The sequence below is a fragment of the Littorina saxatilis genome, linkage group LG15, assembly GCF_037325665.1.
Source record: "Littorina saxatilis isolate snail1 linkage group LG15, US_GU_Lsax_2.0, whole genome shotgun sequence".
In the NCBI taxonomy this organism is placed as follows: Eukaryota; Metazoa; Mollusca; class Gastropoda; order Littorinimorpha; family Littorinidae; genus Littorina; species Littorina saxatilis.
The window spans coordinates 44,822,956-44,836,382 of record NC_090259.1 but is presented as its reverse complement, the minus strand read 5'-3'; the positions used below and the strand labels follow the sequence as shown (position 1 = coordinate 44,836,382).

Genomic DNA, 13,427 nt, shown 5'->3' with positions numbered 1-13,427 from the left:
ACTTTTCAGTCGCAAAAGTAGTACCGAAACAGAACAGCTTCTCAACCCATTGCACTATCGAGGATTCAGGCTGTTGCTGGCTCGTTATTTGTTTGGTTGCTGGGTCATTATCGAAAAATAACTAGCTCTACAAGTTTACAGAGGTAAAGAAGCAGAGGGGGGAATAAATATAAATATCCGCACAGTCAATGGCAGAATGTTCACACTTGTTTGGATTGTGAGCCAAACCTTGTGATTGTTCTTCGAAATGTATCTATCATGACGCAGTAATCCAGGAGACAAGTCAGGGTTATGTCTTGAAGACGTCACATTATGGGTAAGAGGGTTCGACGTCACGCGAAGGAATTACTGAAAGTCTCGGTCATTGTTATTTTGAGCGGGCCAAGACTTGTTTTTTCTTCGAAATCGGTCATTTCCACGTGCGAATGAGCAAACGGAAGTGGTAATGTTGCTAAATTTAGCCCTCGACTTGGCCATTCGGATTACTGTACAGTCGGTCGACTGCGGTTGTCCGCGGGTGACGGTGATTCGCTCATGAAACGCGCTTTTCGGTGACCCGGCGATCAACCACAGTCCATCGACTGGGCAGTCGATCGACTGTCAGTCGGTTCACTGCTATCTTATGAAACTGGCCCCAGGAGACAAGTCAGGGTTATGTCTTGAAGACGTCACATTATGGCGTAAGAGGGTTCGACGTCACTGACGCGAAGGAATTACTGAAAGTCTCGGTCATTGTTATTTTGAGCGGGCCGAGACTTGTTTTTTCTTCGAAATCGGCCATTTCCACGTGCGAATGAGCAAACGGAAGTGGTAATGTTGCTAAATTTAGCCCTCGACTTGGCCATTCGGATTACTGAACAGTCGGTCGACTGCGGTTGTCCGCGGGTGACGGTGATTCGCTCATGAAACGCGCTTTTTGGTGACCCGGCGATCAACCACAGTCCATCGACTGGGCAGTCAATCGACTGTCAGTCGGTTCACTGCTATCTTATGAAACTGGCCCCTGATCCTTCCTGTAATTTCTGTATTAAAGTCACTGATTGTCTAAGGTTGGTTATGGTATACTAGATCGGGTTGGTTTGGCAACCGCTCAATTTCAAACATACATTTTACACCATTTTACCTACAAACGCACCACTTGTTGAACTTGTCATACATCAGCTGAAGTTACTATACGCCACATATGGAATTATTCGGTCCACAGTTGTAGAAGTTATTGAAATGTTTGTGGGTTGCCTTTTTTGTGTGTGGGGGGGGGGGAGCACTCTGTAAGATACGATTCCATTGCAGTTCTGAGTCCCATCTTGCCAGCCTTTGGACAGATTTTAACAGGCCGTGTGAAGAGAAACGGGTTAATGCCTTTGGACAGATTTTAACAGGCCGTGTGAAGAGAAACGGGTTAATGCCTTTGCTGGTACATGTAATTAATTAAGAATGACACTAATTTATTTTCCTTTTCGTTTCCAGTCGTAGCCTCCTTCTTCTGGTTCAAGGGGCAGATCACGTGGTTCAACGACTACGTCAGTGTGCCTGATCTCAACTATTACCTCACGCCCGTCATAGTGAGTAGCACATGCTATACACACACACACACACACCTGTGTATTGCTCTCTCTCACTCGGTTTCTCTCTCTGTCTCTCTCTCACTCTGTCTCTGTCTCTCTCTCTGTTTCTCTCTCTGTCTCTCTCTCTTTTAAAAAAGTGTTATCTCTCTCTCTCTCTTTAAAACAAAGTGTTCTGTCTCACTGTCTCTACCCGTCTGTACTTCGCTTGTCTGGCTGTCTGTCTGCCTGTACCTCAATACCCATTCATATCATGACCTTTTTCAGAACTGGACATGGAACCTATGTTGACGTAGCTGTGTGTTCTTCAGTGTCTATTCAACGGCGGTGTCAGTCTGTCTGTCTGTCTGTACCTCAGTACTCACTCACACCATGACTGTTTCAGATTATAACACTCGGAACCTACCTGTTTACGTGTGTGTTCTTCAGCGTCTATTCCATGGCGGTGGACACTCTGTCTGTCTGTCTGTCTGCCTGCCTCCCTGCCTGTCTGTCTGTCTGTCTGTCTGTCTTTCTGTATACCTCAGTACTCACTCACACCATGACCAGCACGGTTGGCCTAGTTGTAAGGCGTCCGCCCCGTGATCGGGAGGTCGTGAGTTCGAACCCCGGCCGGGTCATACCTAAGACTTTAAAATTGGCAATCTAGTGGCTGCTCCGCCTGGCGTCTGGCATTATGGGGTTAGTGCTAGGACTGGTTGGTCCGGTGTCAGAATAATGTGTCTGGGTGAGACATGAAGCCTGTGCTGCGACTTCTGTGCTGCGACTTCTGTCTTGTGTGTGGCGCACGTTATAATATGTCAAAGCAGCACCGCCCTGATATGGCCCTTCGTGGTCGGCTGGGCGTTAAACAAACAAACAAACAAACAAACAAACTCACACCATGACTGTTTCAGATTCTGACACTGGGAACCTACCTCTTGACGTGTGTGTTCTTCAGCGTCTATTCCATGGCCGTGGACACTCTCTTCCTCTGTTTCCGTGAGTATTGCAACGTTTCCTCTGTAAAACCCTGTTAAGCCCGTCCTTAGTTGAGCCCGAAGTCGACTTCACGAAGACTTCGCTAAGTCGTATTACCAAAAACTCAGTGCTAAAGTTTCGGACGGTCACTCGCGAAGTATACTTTGCGCAGTCGACGTCGCCCAGTAAAGCCTGTCCTGAATTGGGCGAAGTATATTTTGCGTAGTCGACGTCGCCCAGTAAAGCCTGTCCTGAATTGGGCGAAGTATATTTTGCGCAGTCGACGTCGCCCAGTAAAGCCTGTCCTGAATTGGGCGAAGTATACTTTGCGTTGTCGACGTCGCCCAGTAAAGCCTGTCCTGAATTGGGCGAAGTATATTTTTCGTGGTCGATGTCGCCCAGTAAAGCCTGTCCTGAATTGGGCGAAGTATACTTTGCTAGTCGATGTCGCCCAGTAAAGCCTGTCCTGAATTGGGCGAAGTATACTTTGCGCAGTCGACGTCGCCCAGTAAAGCCTGTCCTGAATTGGGCGAAGTATACTTTGCGCAGTCGACGTCGCCCAGTAAAGCCTGTCCTGAATTGGGCGAAGTATACTTTGCTAGTCGATGTCGCCCAGTAAAGCCTGTCCTGAATTGGGCGAAGTATACTTTGCGCAGTCGACGTCGCCCAGTAAAGCCTGTCCTGAATTGGGCGAAGTATACTTTGCGCAGTCGACGTCGCCCAGTAAAGCCTGTCCTGAATTGGGCGAAGTATACTTTGCGCAGTCGACGTCGCCCAGTAAAGCCTGTCCTGAATTGGGCGAAGTATACTTTGCGCAGTCGACGTCGCCCAGTAAAGCCTGTCCTGAATTGGGCGAAGTATACTTTGCGCAGTCGACGTCGCCCAGTAAAGCCTGTCCTGAATTGGGCGAAGTATACTTCGCGAAGCTGGCCATACTGAGCTTTAGTACTAAGTTTTCGGTAAAAATACTTTGCGTAGTCTTCGCGAAGACGACTTCTCCCAATCCAGGAGCTTTAAGGACAGGCTTTAAGATACATGTATCTTCCTTTCTGTGTAAACCATCATGTAAACATTCAAAGATCGGTTCAGGGTTTTACATACGGTAGGAGCATCCTTCCAATTGTAAATTGTAGTAGGTAAATAATTTGTCCTGGTGGTTTCAGAGTAAAACACAAAATGTATACATGTGTAGCCTACTGGAGATTGTTTAAATCCTTTTTGTTTTACGGACTCATTACTTAAAGGTCCTTGTCTACATTTGTATACCGAAATCGCCATTTGGCCATTAAATGCAAAGTCTATTATCTACAATTATCAACAATACACCCCCTTTCGATCAGGAAAGACGAAGCCAGTGTAGCCGTTTGAAAATTCATTGTAGTATTCCAGCGTAGTACTCATAGTAGGATATCCTTATTTGGAAAATGCCAAGCGCAAAACTCCTCTCAAATCCCGTGCATTTCGTGCGTTTATAAAAAATTTAAAAAAAATAGCGCTCCAGTGTCAAACTGTTGCTGCACTTGTTTAGGCGTGGCTATAAGCATAGTGACATGAATTTGATTGGTCAGTATTTTTAGGCAAAGCACATGTTCTCGGCAAACAGAAAACAAAATATTGGAAGCGTGAGTCACGCTACCCAAAAATATAAAAAAAAAATTACATATATTTTTTTTCTATAACTTTTTTCCCCATGGTTCATTCATCATTTGACATAATTTTGTATCGAAATCTAACCATAAGATTATTGAAAAAAAAGCAAAAATGTAGACGACCACCTTTAAAATTGACCTTTGGAATTTTTCTCATGAAATAATCCGTTCAGATTGTTAGAAAACGTGAAGGATTATTTTTACCCATGTTTTCGTGTTTGACTACTTTACTGCAGAATACCACTGTGTTTCGATTATGGAATATTTAAGTTTACATTTCTGAAGTTAGCTCGTTTGACATTAAACACACGTCTTGACAGTGAGATAAAATATGAATGACTTTCATATTCTTATGTTCTGCTTCGACATGAAGAAATACGTGCGAGCCATCAGCGGGGATGTTACCTATTATATATCACACAATGAATGCATGATTGTTGTTTAACCTTTGCCGTGCTTCCTGGGTTCACCTGTACCCAGAGACACACTAAAATCATTGTAACTCTGGAACCATTAAAGGTATCGTTTTGAAATTTTAAGTATCTCTCACACACCTAATTTGCTCTCTGTCTGCAAATTTTTAGTGTGTACATGACAAAACATCAGAATTAATTGATTATGATAATTTACATAAACACTACCGATGGCGCGGGTTCACACATACCCATACTTTTAAAGAGTAGTAGTGATTGTAACTATCCCTCTGCCGACGGCGCGGGTTCTGCTACACCCATAATTACCAAAGCGGCGGAACAGTGTCTGTCTGCCTGTTTGTCTCCAAGAGACTGTCTGTCTCTCTGTCTGTCTGTCCGTATCTCTCTGTCTGTATGTCTGTTGTCAGTTGCTCTGTCTGTCTGTCTGTCTGTCTGTCTATCCGTCTATCTGACTGTCTGTCTATCTGACTGTCTGTCTCTGTCTCTTAGTCTCTCTCTCTCTCTGTCTGTCTCTCTCTGTCTGTCTCTCTCTGTCTCTCTCTCTGTCTCTCTCTCTTAGTCTCTGTCTCTCTCTCTTAGTCTCTCTCTCTGTCTCTCTTTCTTAGTCTCTCTCTCTCTCTTTCTTAGTCTCTCTCTCTCTTTCTTAGTCTCTCTCTCACTCTCTCTCTCTCTTTCTTAGTCTCTCGCTCTCTCTCTTTCTTAGCCTCTCTCTCTCTTTCTTAGTCTCTCTCTCTCTTTCTTAGTCTCTCTCTCTCTCTTTCTTAGTCTCTCTCTCTCTCTCTTAGTCTCTCTCTCTCTCTTTCTTAGTCTCTCTCTCTCTCTCTTAGTCTCTCTCTCTTTCTTAGTCTCTCTTTCTCTCTCTCTTTCTTAGTCTCTCTCTCTCTCTTTCTTAGTCTCTCTCTCTCTTTTTTAGTCTCTCTCTCTCTCTTTCTTAGTCTCTCTCTCTCTTTCTTCGTCTCTCTCTCTCTTTCTTAGTCTCTCTCTCTCTCTAGCTCTTTCTTAGTCTCTCTCTCTCTCTTTCTTAGTCTCTCTCTCTCTTTCTTAGTCTCTCTCTCTCTCTCTCTTTCTTAGACTCTCTCTCTCTTTCTTAGTCTCTCTCTCTCTCTTTCTTAGTCTCTCTCTCTCTCTTTCTTAGTCTCTCTCTCTTTCTTAGTCTCTCTCTCTCTCTTTCTTAGTCTCTCTCTCTCTCTTTCTTAGTCTCTCTCTCTCTCTGTCTTAGTCTCTCTCTCTCTTTCTTAGTCTCTCTCTCTCTCTAAGTCTCTCTCTCTCTTTCTTAGTCTCTCTCTCTCTCTCTTAGTCTCTCTCTCTTTCTTTGTCTCTCTTTCTCTCTCTTAGTCTCTCTCTCTCTCTTTCTTAGTCTCTCTCTCTCTTTTTTAGTCTCTCTCTCTCTCTTTCTTAGTCTCTCTCTCTCTGTCTCTCTCTCTCTTAGTCTCTCTCTCTCTTTCTTAGTCTCTCTCTCTCTTTCTTTCTTAGTCTCTCTCTCTCTCTTTCTTAGTCTCTCTCTCTCTCTCTTTGTCTCTCTCTCTCTCTTTCTTAGTCTCTCTCTCTTTCTTAGTCTCCCTCTCTCTTTTTCTTAGTCTCTCTCTCTCTCTTTCTTAGTCTCTCTCTCTCTCTCTTTCTTAGTCTCTCTCTCTCTTTCTTAGTCTCTCTCTCTTTCTTAGTCTCTCTCTCTCTCTTTCTTAGTCTCTCTCTCTCTTTATCTGTCTCTCTCTCTATTTGTCTCTCTCTCTATCTTTCTGTCTCTCTCTCTCTTTCTTAGTATCTCTCTCTCTCTCTCTTTCTTAGTCTCTCTCTCTCTCTTTCTTAGTCTCTCTCTCTTTCTTAGTCTCTCTCTCTCTTTCTTAGTCTCTCTCTCTTAAGTCTTTCTTAGTCTCTCTCTCTCTCTTTCTTAGTCTCTCTCTCTTTCTTAGTCTCTCTTTCTTAGTCTCCCTCTCTCTCTTTCTTAGTTTCTCTCTCTCTTTTTCTTAGTCTCTCACTCTCTTTCTTAGTCTCTCTCTCTCTCTTTCTTAGTCTCTCTCTCTCTTTCTTAGTCTCTCTCTCTCTTTCTTAGTCTCTCTCTCTCTCTTTCTTAGTCTCTCTCTCTCTCTCTCTCTCTCTCTCTTTCTTAGTCTCTCAGTCTCTCTCAGTCTCTCCCTCCCCCTCTCCCTCCCCCTCTCCCTCCCCCTCTCCCTCCCCTGCAAGATGTCGGTGAAGGGAGAAACTCGATGCAACCACTGAAGTAACGCTGTGGGTTTCCCTGAACCCACCCCGTCGTTAGATAAATAAACGGTAAAAACCCTCTTTCAAATGTATGGGTTCAGACAAACCCGCATCGTCGTTAGAGGAATAAACGGTAAAAACCCTCTTTCAAATGTATGGGTTCAGACAAACCCGCATCGTCGGGAGTGTGTAGTCAAAAGCGGCATCCGGCAAAGGTTAACACATGATACACTAAAATATCACACACTGGGTAACACCGTTTTCCCTGTTGCAGCGGATGATATTGTAACATATCACACTCTGAGTTACGCTGTTCTCTGTTGCAGCGGATGATAGTGTAACATATCACACTCTGAGTTACGCTGTTCTCTGTTGCAGCGGATGACATGCTAAACTATCACACTCTCAGTAACGCTGTTCTCTGTTGCAGCGGATGATATACCTAACTATTACACTCTGAGTTACGTTGTTTTCTGTTACAGTGGATGATATACTAAAATATCACGCTCTGCGTAACGCTGTACACTGTTGCGGCGAATGATATACATGTACTAACAAATCACACTCTGAGTTGCGCTGTTCTCTGTTGCAGTGGATAATATACTAACAATAACATATTGATCACACTCTGAGTTACGCAATTCTCTGTTGCAGCGGGTGATATACTAAAATATCACACTCTGAGTTACGCTGTTCTCTGTTACAGTGGAGGACCTGGAAATGAACGACGGGAGTGCGGAGAAGCCGTACTACATGTCCAAAGGCCTCATGTCCATCCTGGGCAAGAAGAACAAAGAAGAAAAGCCTGAGAAAGTAGAGAAGAAAAAGAAGAAGAAGAAAGACGACAAGTAGAAGACGAGAAGTAAAAGACGAGAAGTAGAAGATGAGAATTAAGTACCGGAGAAGAACAATACAGTCACGACCGGTGTAATCTACATTTTGCACCCGGAACATTTTGCACCCAGAACGATCCGTCCATACGTAAAATAAGTTTGAGTTCACGTGATAAGTTTATGTACTGAGCACAATTTTGCAACACACAATGGGATGGATGTTAGTTCATGATTCAAGCAACGTTATTATTTATGCGTAACAAATATAGCCCTGTTTCAATTTAACAAGAAAGCCCCCAAAACTTCAGCACAGAAGCAAGAACACATACAGACACACACACGCGCGTACGCACGCGCGCGCGCACGCATACACACACACACACACACACACACACACAGATGCACAGACGCACATTCAAAAACGCGTGGCGTTTCTAGCTTGACAAACATGTAGCCGAAGTGTTTGAATGAAGGTAAGGAACGCACAGTGTCTCAGTTAGGCTAGCAGTTTTGCTGCAAATTGACAAATGAGTTTTCGATATTAGATGTAATTATACTTTTATTCATCTTCATCACATACACACGCCAAAGCTCGAACGCTCTCCGGTGGTCTGTGCAGCATTTGACATTATTAATAACTCATGTGTGTGTACATTGTTTCTTCAAGAAAGGTGTACATTGAGCGTGTCTGTGATATCATTTTTAACTGAATCTACATATATATCAATGTTTGAAACGACCTTTTTTTTTCTTTTTTTTCTTTTTTACATGAGTACTGTACTGTATATAGTTAATTCTTCTGAGATCTCTTACGTCTTACGATTGGTGGTCTGTTGTTACCATTGAAAATATTAAAAAATAATTTTAAATTAACGACTTCTTCAAACGCGTGTGTGCTTGAAGCACCTGACTTTTAAATGTGCTATTTTGCCTCTGGAAAAGCATGTACATTATGATTTTATGTGTATTGATGTATGTGAAACAAATATGTAAACTTTTCGCGGATAAAATGGCAGAAAAGAAAATTTAGGTTTGCTGTCCTATGCAATTGTACATCTACCTCATGACTGTTGTACTCAGTGTACATTCAAAATGAAATACCATAATTTTTTGACAAGGCGTTGCCATTGTATAACTCGCACTCACTATATTTTGGAACACCAACAATGTTGTTCTTTTTAAAGCTACTCTTACACTGTGCCGAATTGCCCTTGCGAATAGCATTTTCCAATAATTCACAATGATCGGGACATGGTCGCAAGACTTTCGTAAATGTTCTTAACTATTCCTTACAATTCGTCTCTTGTTTTGAACATAGCAACTTGCTCCTAATATTCGCAAGGAAGTCATATTGCTATTTTTTTCGCAACGTACTCGTTAGTACTCGCAAGACATTTGTAATCATCGCAATGTATTCGTGGCGCTAGCAAGCCATTCGCAACCATTCGTTATGCCTGTCTTTAGATTGTGCTGAATATCCTTGCGAATATGAACATGTTGTATTCGGCAAAAAAATAGACACATGGACATGAATAATATAGAAAATTGGAAGCCTTACCAATCCTTACGAATGGTTGCGAGTGCTTGCGAATGTGTACCGATCATTGAGAATACATACGCATCAAAATCGCCGTTTAGTTGCAAGACGTTTGCAAGATATTCTTACTGTTTTTAAAACATTCGCAAGCAATTGCAGTCACTCGCAAGATTCTTATGAATTGGGAAGAAATGGTCAAAACATTCCTGAGAAATTCGTGATGAAATCGCAATCATTCGCAAGATGTTGGCAAAATGTGCACGAATAAAATCCTTACGAATGCTTGCGAGCGCTACGCATTCCTTTACGGTGATTACGAATGGTTTAAGCAAACAAACAAAGGACAAAGTAGCCTGTGTTTCTCCCAAAGCCATGGTTTTCATATTGTTTAGTATTTCAGATGGTTCATGTCTTTGTTGGTTGTTGCGTCTTTAAAGAGATTTTGAAAATACCATTAATCACAATGTTTCATTTCCATGTAACTGTTCATAGTGAAAATGTCTATAGTTAATGTAAATCTCAATTTGTTGTTTGATGAACTTTAAAGGTCCTTGTCTACATTTTTATACCGAAATCGCCATTTGACCATTAAAATGCAGAGTCTATTATCTACAATTATCAACAATACACCCCCTTTCAATCAGGAAAGACGAAGCCAGTGTAGCCGTTTGAAAATTCATTGTTGTATTCCAGCGTAGTACTCATAGTAGGATATCCTTATTTGGAAAATGCCAAGCGCAAAACTCCTCTCAAATCCCGTGCATTTCGTGCGTTTAAAAAAAAAGCGTGGACAGCGCTCCAGTGTCAAACTGTTGCTGCACTTGTTTGGGCGTGGCTATAAGCATAGTGACATGAATTTGATTGGTCAGTATTTTTAGGCAAAGCACATGTTCTCAGCAAACAGAAAACAAAATATTGGAAGCGTGAGTCACGCTACCCAAAAATAAAATCTTTTTTTACATATATTTTTTTTCTATAACTTTTTTCCCCATGGTTCATTCATCATCTGACATAACTTTTTAGCGAAATCTAACCATAAGATTATTGAAAAAAGCAAAAATGTAGACGACCACCTTTAACTTTATGCATGCATTTGTCCCGTTTACCCATTCAGCATTCGATACACTTAGATAACTGTTGGGGCCTGCATAAAAAAATAATTTGCTTCTGTTTTCTTGCCGAGTGTTTGGCAGAGACGTCGTCAAACTAAGTATGCTTTGAAATGGGGTAGGAGAGAATATTTGTGTATTTGTATTTAATTTCCAATTAACATTAATTTGCTGCTATTTGTCAGTGTGAGTTTGATTGGTTCTCCTCTAACATACAACTTTGCATTCAGTCCATTCGAAGTCAGGGATATACAACTTTGAGGAAACTATCGATACTTTCGCCTTAATTAAAATGGGATTCAAAACGATCTGCAAGGCTTCCAATTCTGAGTGTGTGCGTGTGTGTGTGTGTGTGTGTGTGTGTGTGTGTTTTCGTGTGTGTGTGTGTGTGTGTGTGTGTGTGTGTGTGTGTATGTGTGTGCTCGCGTACGTGCGTGAAGGTGACTACGCGCAAGTCTGGTACCTGAACACAGCATTGGAGGAATTTCTAACAGTGATCTCTCTCTCTCATTCGCGCTGTGACAGCGATGACGGTGCCTGGCACCGAAGTGCTAGTAGTTGATGTGGTAGCGGAACGCCGTCGTCGTCGTCAGTCTGCGATGGTGTAGCCATGTGGCAACCTCGTCGTCCGAAGCTCTGTCTTTGTCGCATCGGCGTTGGAGAGAAACATCATCATCGTCGTCGTCGCCGTTATCGTCGTTGCTGTTGTTTGTGTCGTTGTGTTCCCAAGATCTTGACGGTGAGTGTTTCACTCTACGCTCATTACTTACTGGTTGCTTTGTTTGTTTGTTTGTTTGTTTTGTGTATGTGTGGGGTGGGGGGGGGGGCATTTGTCACAGTTTGGGATGCATTCGTACTTTGACTATGTTGCAATGATTGTGTGATGCTCTAGAGCAAACGTTTCGTGTTTCAAAATGCTTTACGTCGTGTATTCAGTTGTGCATGCAGATTTCGTTTGGGAGATTGTTCAACGGTTGCCCTAATGATTTCTATTGTGGACCCCTCTTATCATTCCCTGGGAGTTGTCATTTTGTGGCACATTCCTTATCCCCAAAATAAAGGTTAAGGTACATACCCCTGTCTGGCAGGCACCTGTGTGTTCCCTTTCCTCTCCAATTTGCTTAAAACGAGCTAACGCCCAAGAATCCTCCGATACAGGTCTCCTAAGGGGGCCTGACCGGCCTCTTGTTTCACTGTTCTCTGGCTAGAGACATCACTCCCCCCCCCCCCCCCCTGTTATTAAGGGGGTCTCCCTCCGTAAGATTTAAAACCTTCCCAACCTTAACTTTTGCCTCACATGAGGCTGTTGGTGTGTGTCGAGTCAGACAGTCCCTATGAGGGCGACTGCATCCGCTGATACAGAACGCATGGGGTGCGTTGCATAGGCAGAGCGCCACAGAACGTTTGCGAACGTTTTCTAGGCAACGCATAGTTTTGTTGTGGCGTTTCCGATTTTTAATGACCAAACTCACTCATTAGTTGTTAAGCCACCAAGCTGAAATGCAATACCAAATCCCGGCCTTCGTCGAAGACTGCTTTGCCAAAATTTCAATCAATTTAATTGAAAAATGAGGGTGTGACAGTGCCGCCTCAACTTTTACAAAAAGCCGGATATGTCGTCATCAAAGGTATTTATCAAACAAATGAAAAAAACGTCCGGGGATATCATACCCAGGAACTCTCATGTCAAATTTCATAAAGATCGGCCCAGTAGTTTAGTCTGAATCGCTCTACACACACACACAGACACACAGACACATACACCACGACCCTCGTCTCGATTTCCCCCTCTATGTTAAAACATTTAGTCAAAACTTGACTAAATGTAAAAAGGAAAGGCCTTGCTTCTCCACGTGGGGTACGAAACTCAAACACACACTTCACACACACACACACACACACACACACACACACACACACACACACACACACACACACACACACACACACACACACACACACAGATATCCTGAGGCCCGATGGCATAGCGTCACCCCTAAAATGTATTCATGGACTGAGCTGTAAGCGATTGGACTCGTCTACTTTGGTCAGTGCAGGTAGGGAGGGCTGTTCCAAGTACAAAGCGACAAAGCATGATCGCCCCTAATATGCATGCATGGACTCGGCCGTCAGCGAAGAGATGGGTCCATTTACTTGAAAGTGGGTAGAGAGGGTAGAAATGAGTTCGCCGCGAACAGTTCGCCGCGAACATAGCGTTGCCTACAACATGAAAACTTTTTGTGTCTTCGCGAACAGAACGTCCGCTCTATGCAACGCACCCCTGGCCTTTATCCCCTGGGACTGAACCTCCATGGTTGGGGTGGAGGTCCCATCATGGATCAGTTCTTCCTCTAGCGCTGGAGAGAGGCAGGCTTCCCACATGAGTGCAATCTCCATGGTTCAAGGGGAACGCTCCGCCCCACTCTCCTTGTCTACTGGGCAGGCGTCGGTTCCATAACTGGTGGTGCGGAGGTGTCGGTTCCTCAACCCGTCCCACGGGTGTTGAAGAGCGTCGGTTCCATGACTCGTCCCTCGGGTGTTGAAGAATGTCTCCTGGGAGGTCCAGGTGGCAGCGGCTTGATTCGCCCAGCCCCTTGTTTGTCAACATGGGGGTGACCGTGGGGAAAAACTCCCTCTTCTTGGGGGTCCCCGCATAGCCAGCCCACGGGAAAATGCTTTTGCAGCACGTGGTGCAGGCGGTCCATAGCCATCATCCAGTAGACTGGTAGTGGTCACCCCCTATCCTGCCCTGGTTTGTACTCCTATACCCGTCGTGGAGAGGGGGTTGAGGGCCTTGTCCACGTATACCTCCTCTGAGTGTTTAATGGCGAGACTTCCGAGTCCTGCCAGACGACAGGTGGGGAAATAAATCGCTCTCTCCCCTCAGTGATCCATGGCAAGACTTCAGAGTCCTGCCAGACGATATGTGGAGGATCAATCAATCTCTCCCCTCGGTGATCCATGGCAGGACTTCAGAGGCCTGTCAGACGATAGGTGGGGGATAAATCGCTCTCTCCCCTCGGTGATCCATGGCGAGACATCCGAGTCCTGCCAGACGATAGGTGGGGGATAGATCGCTCTCTCCCCTTGGCGAGACATCCAAGTCCCGTCCGATGATAACTGGGTGACGATTGCCCTCTCCTC

The 13,427-nt window shown here is 44.0% G+C and overlaps 1 protein-coding gene across 1 annotated transcript in view; it reads left to right on the top strand.

The window, feature by feature from the left end:
• LOC138949439 (choline transporter-like protein 4) overlaps positions 1 to 10,591 on the top strand; it is a 50,309-nt gene extending 39,718 nt beyond the window's left edge. Inside the window, exons 21-23 of the mRNA XM_070321265.1 lie at positions 1,468 to 1,562; positions 2,459 to 2,543; positions 7,511 to 10,591. Of these exons, the coding sequence (XP_070177366.1) occupies positions 1,468 to 1,562; positions 2,459 to 2,543; positions 7,511 to 7,656 (326 nt within the window). The 3' untranslated portion in view covers positions 7,657 to 10,591. The remainder of the gene's footprint in view (positions 1 to 1,467; positions 1,563 to 2,458; positions 2,544 to 7,510) is intronic.
• Positions 10,592 to 13,427: the final 2,836 nt, after the last annotated feature.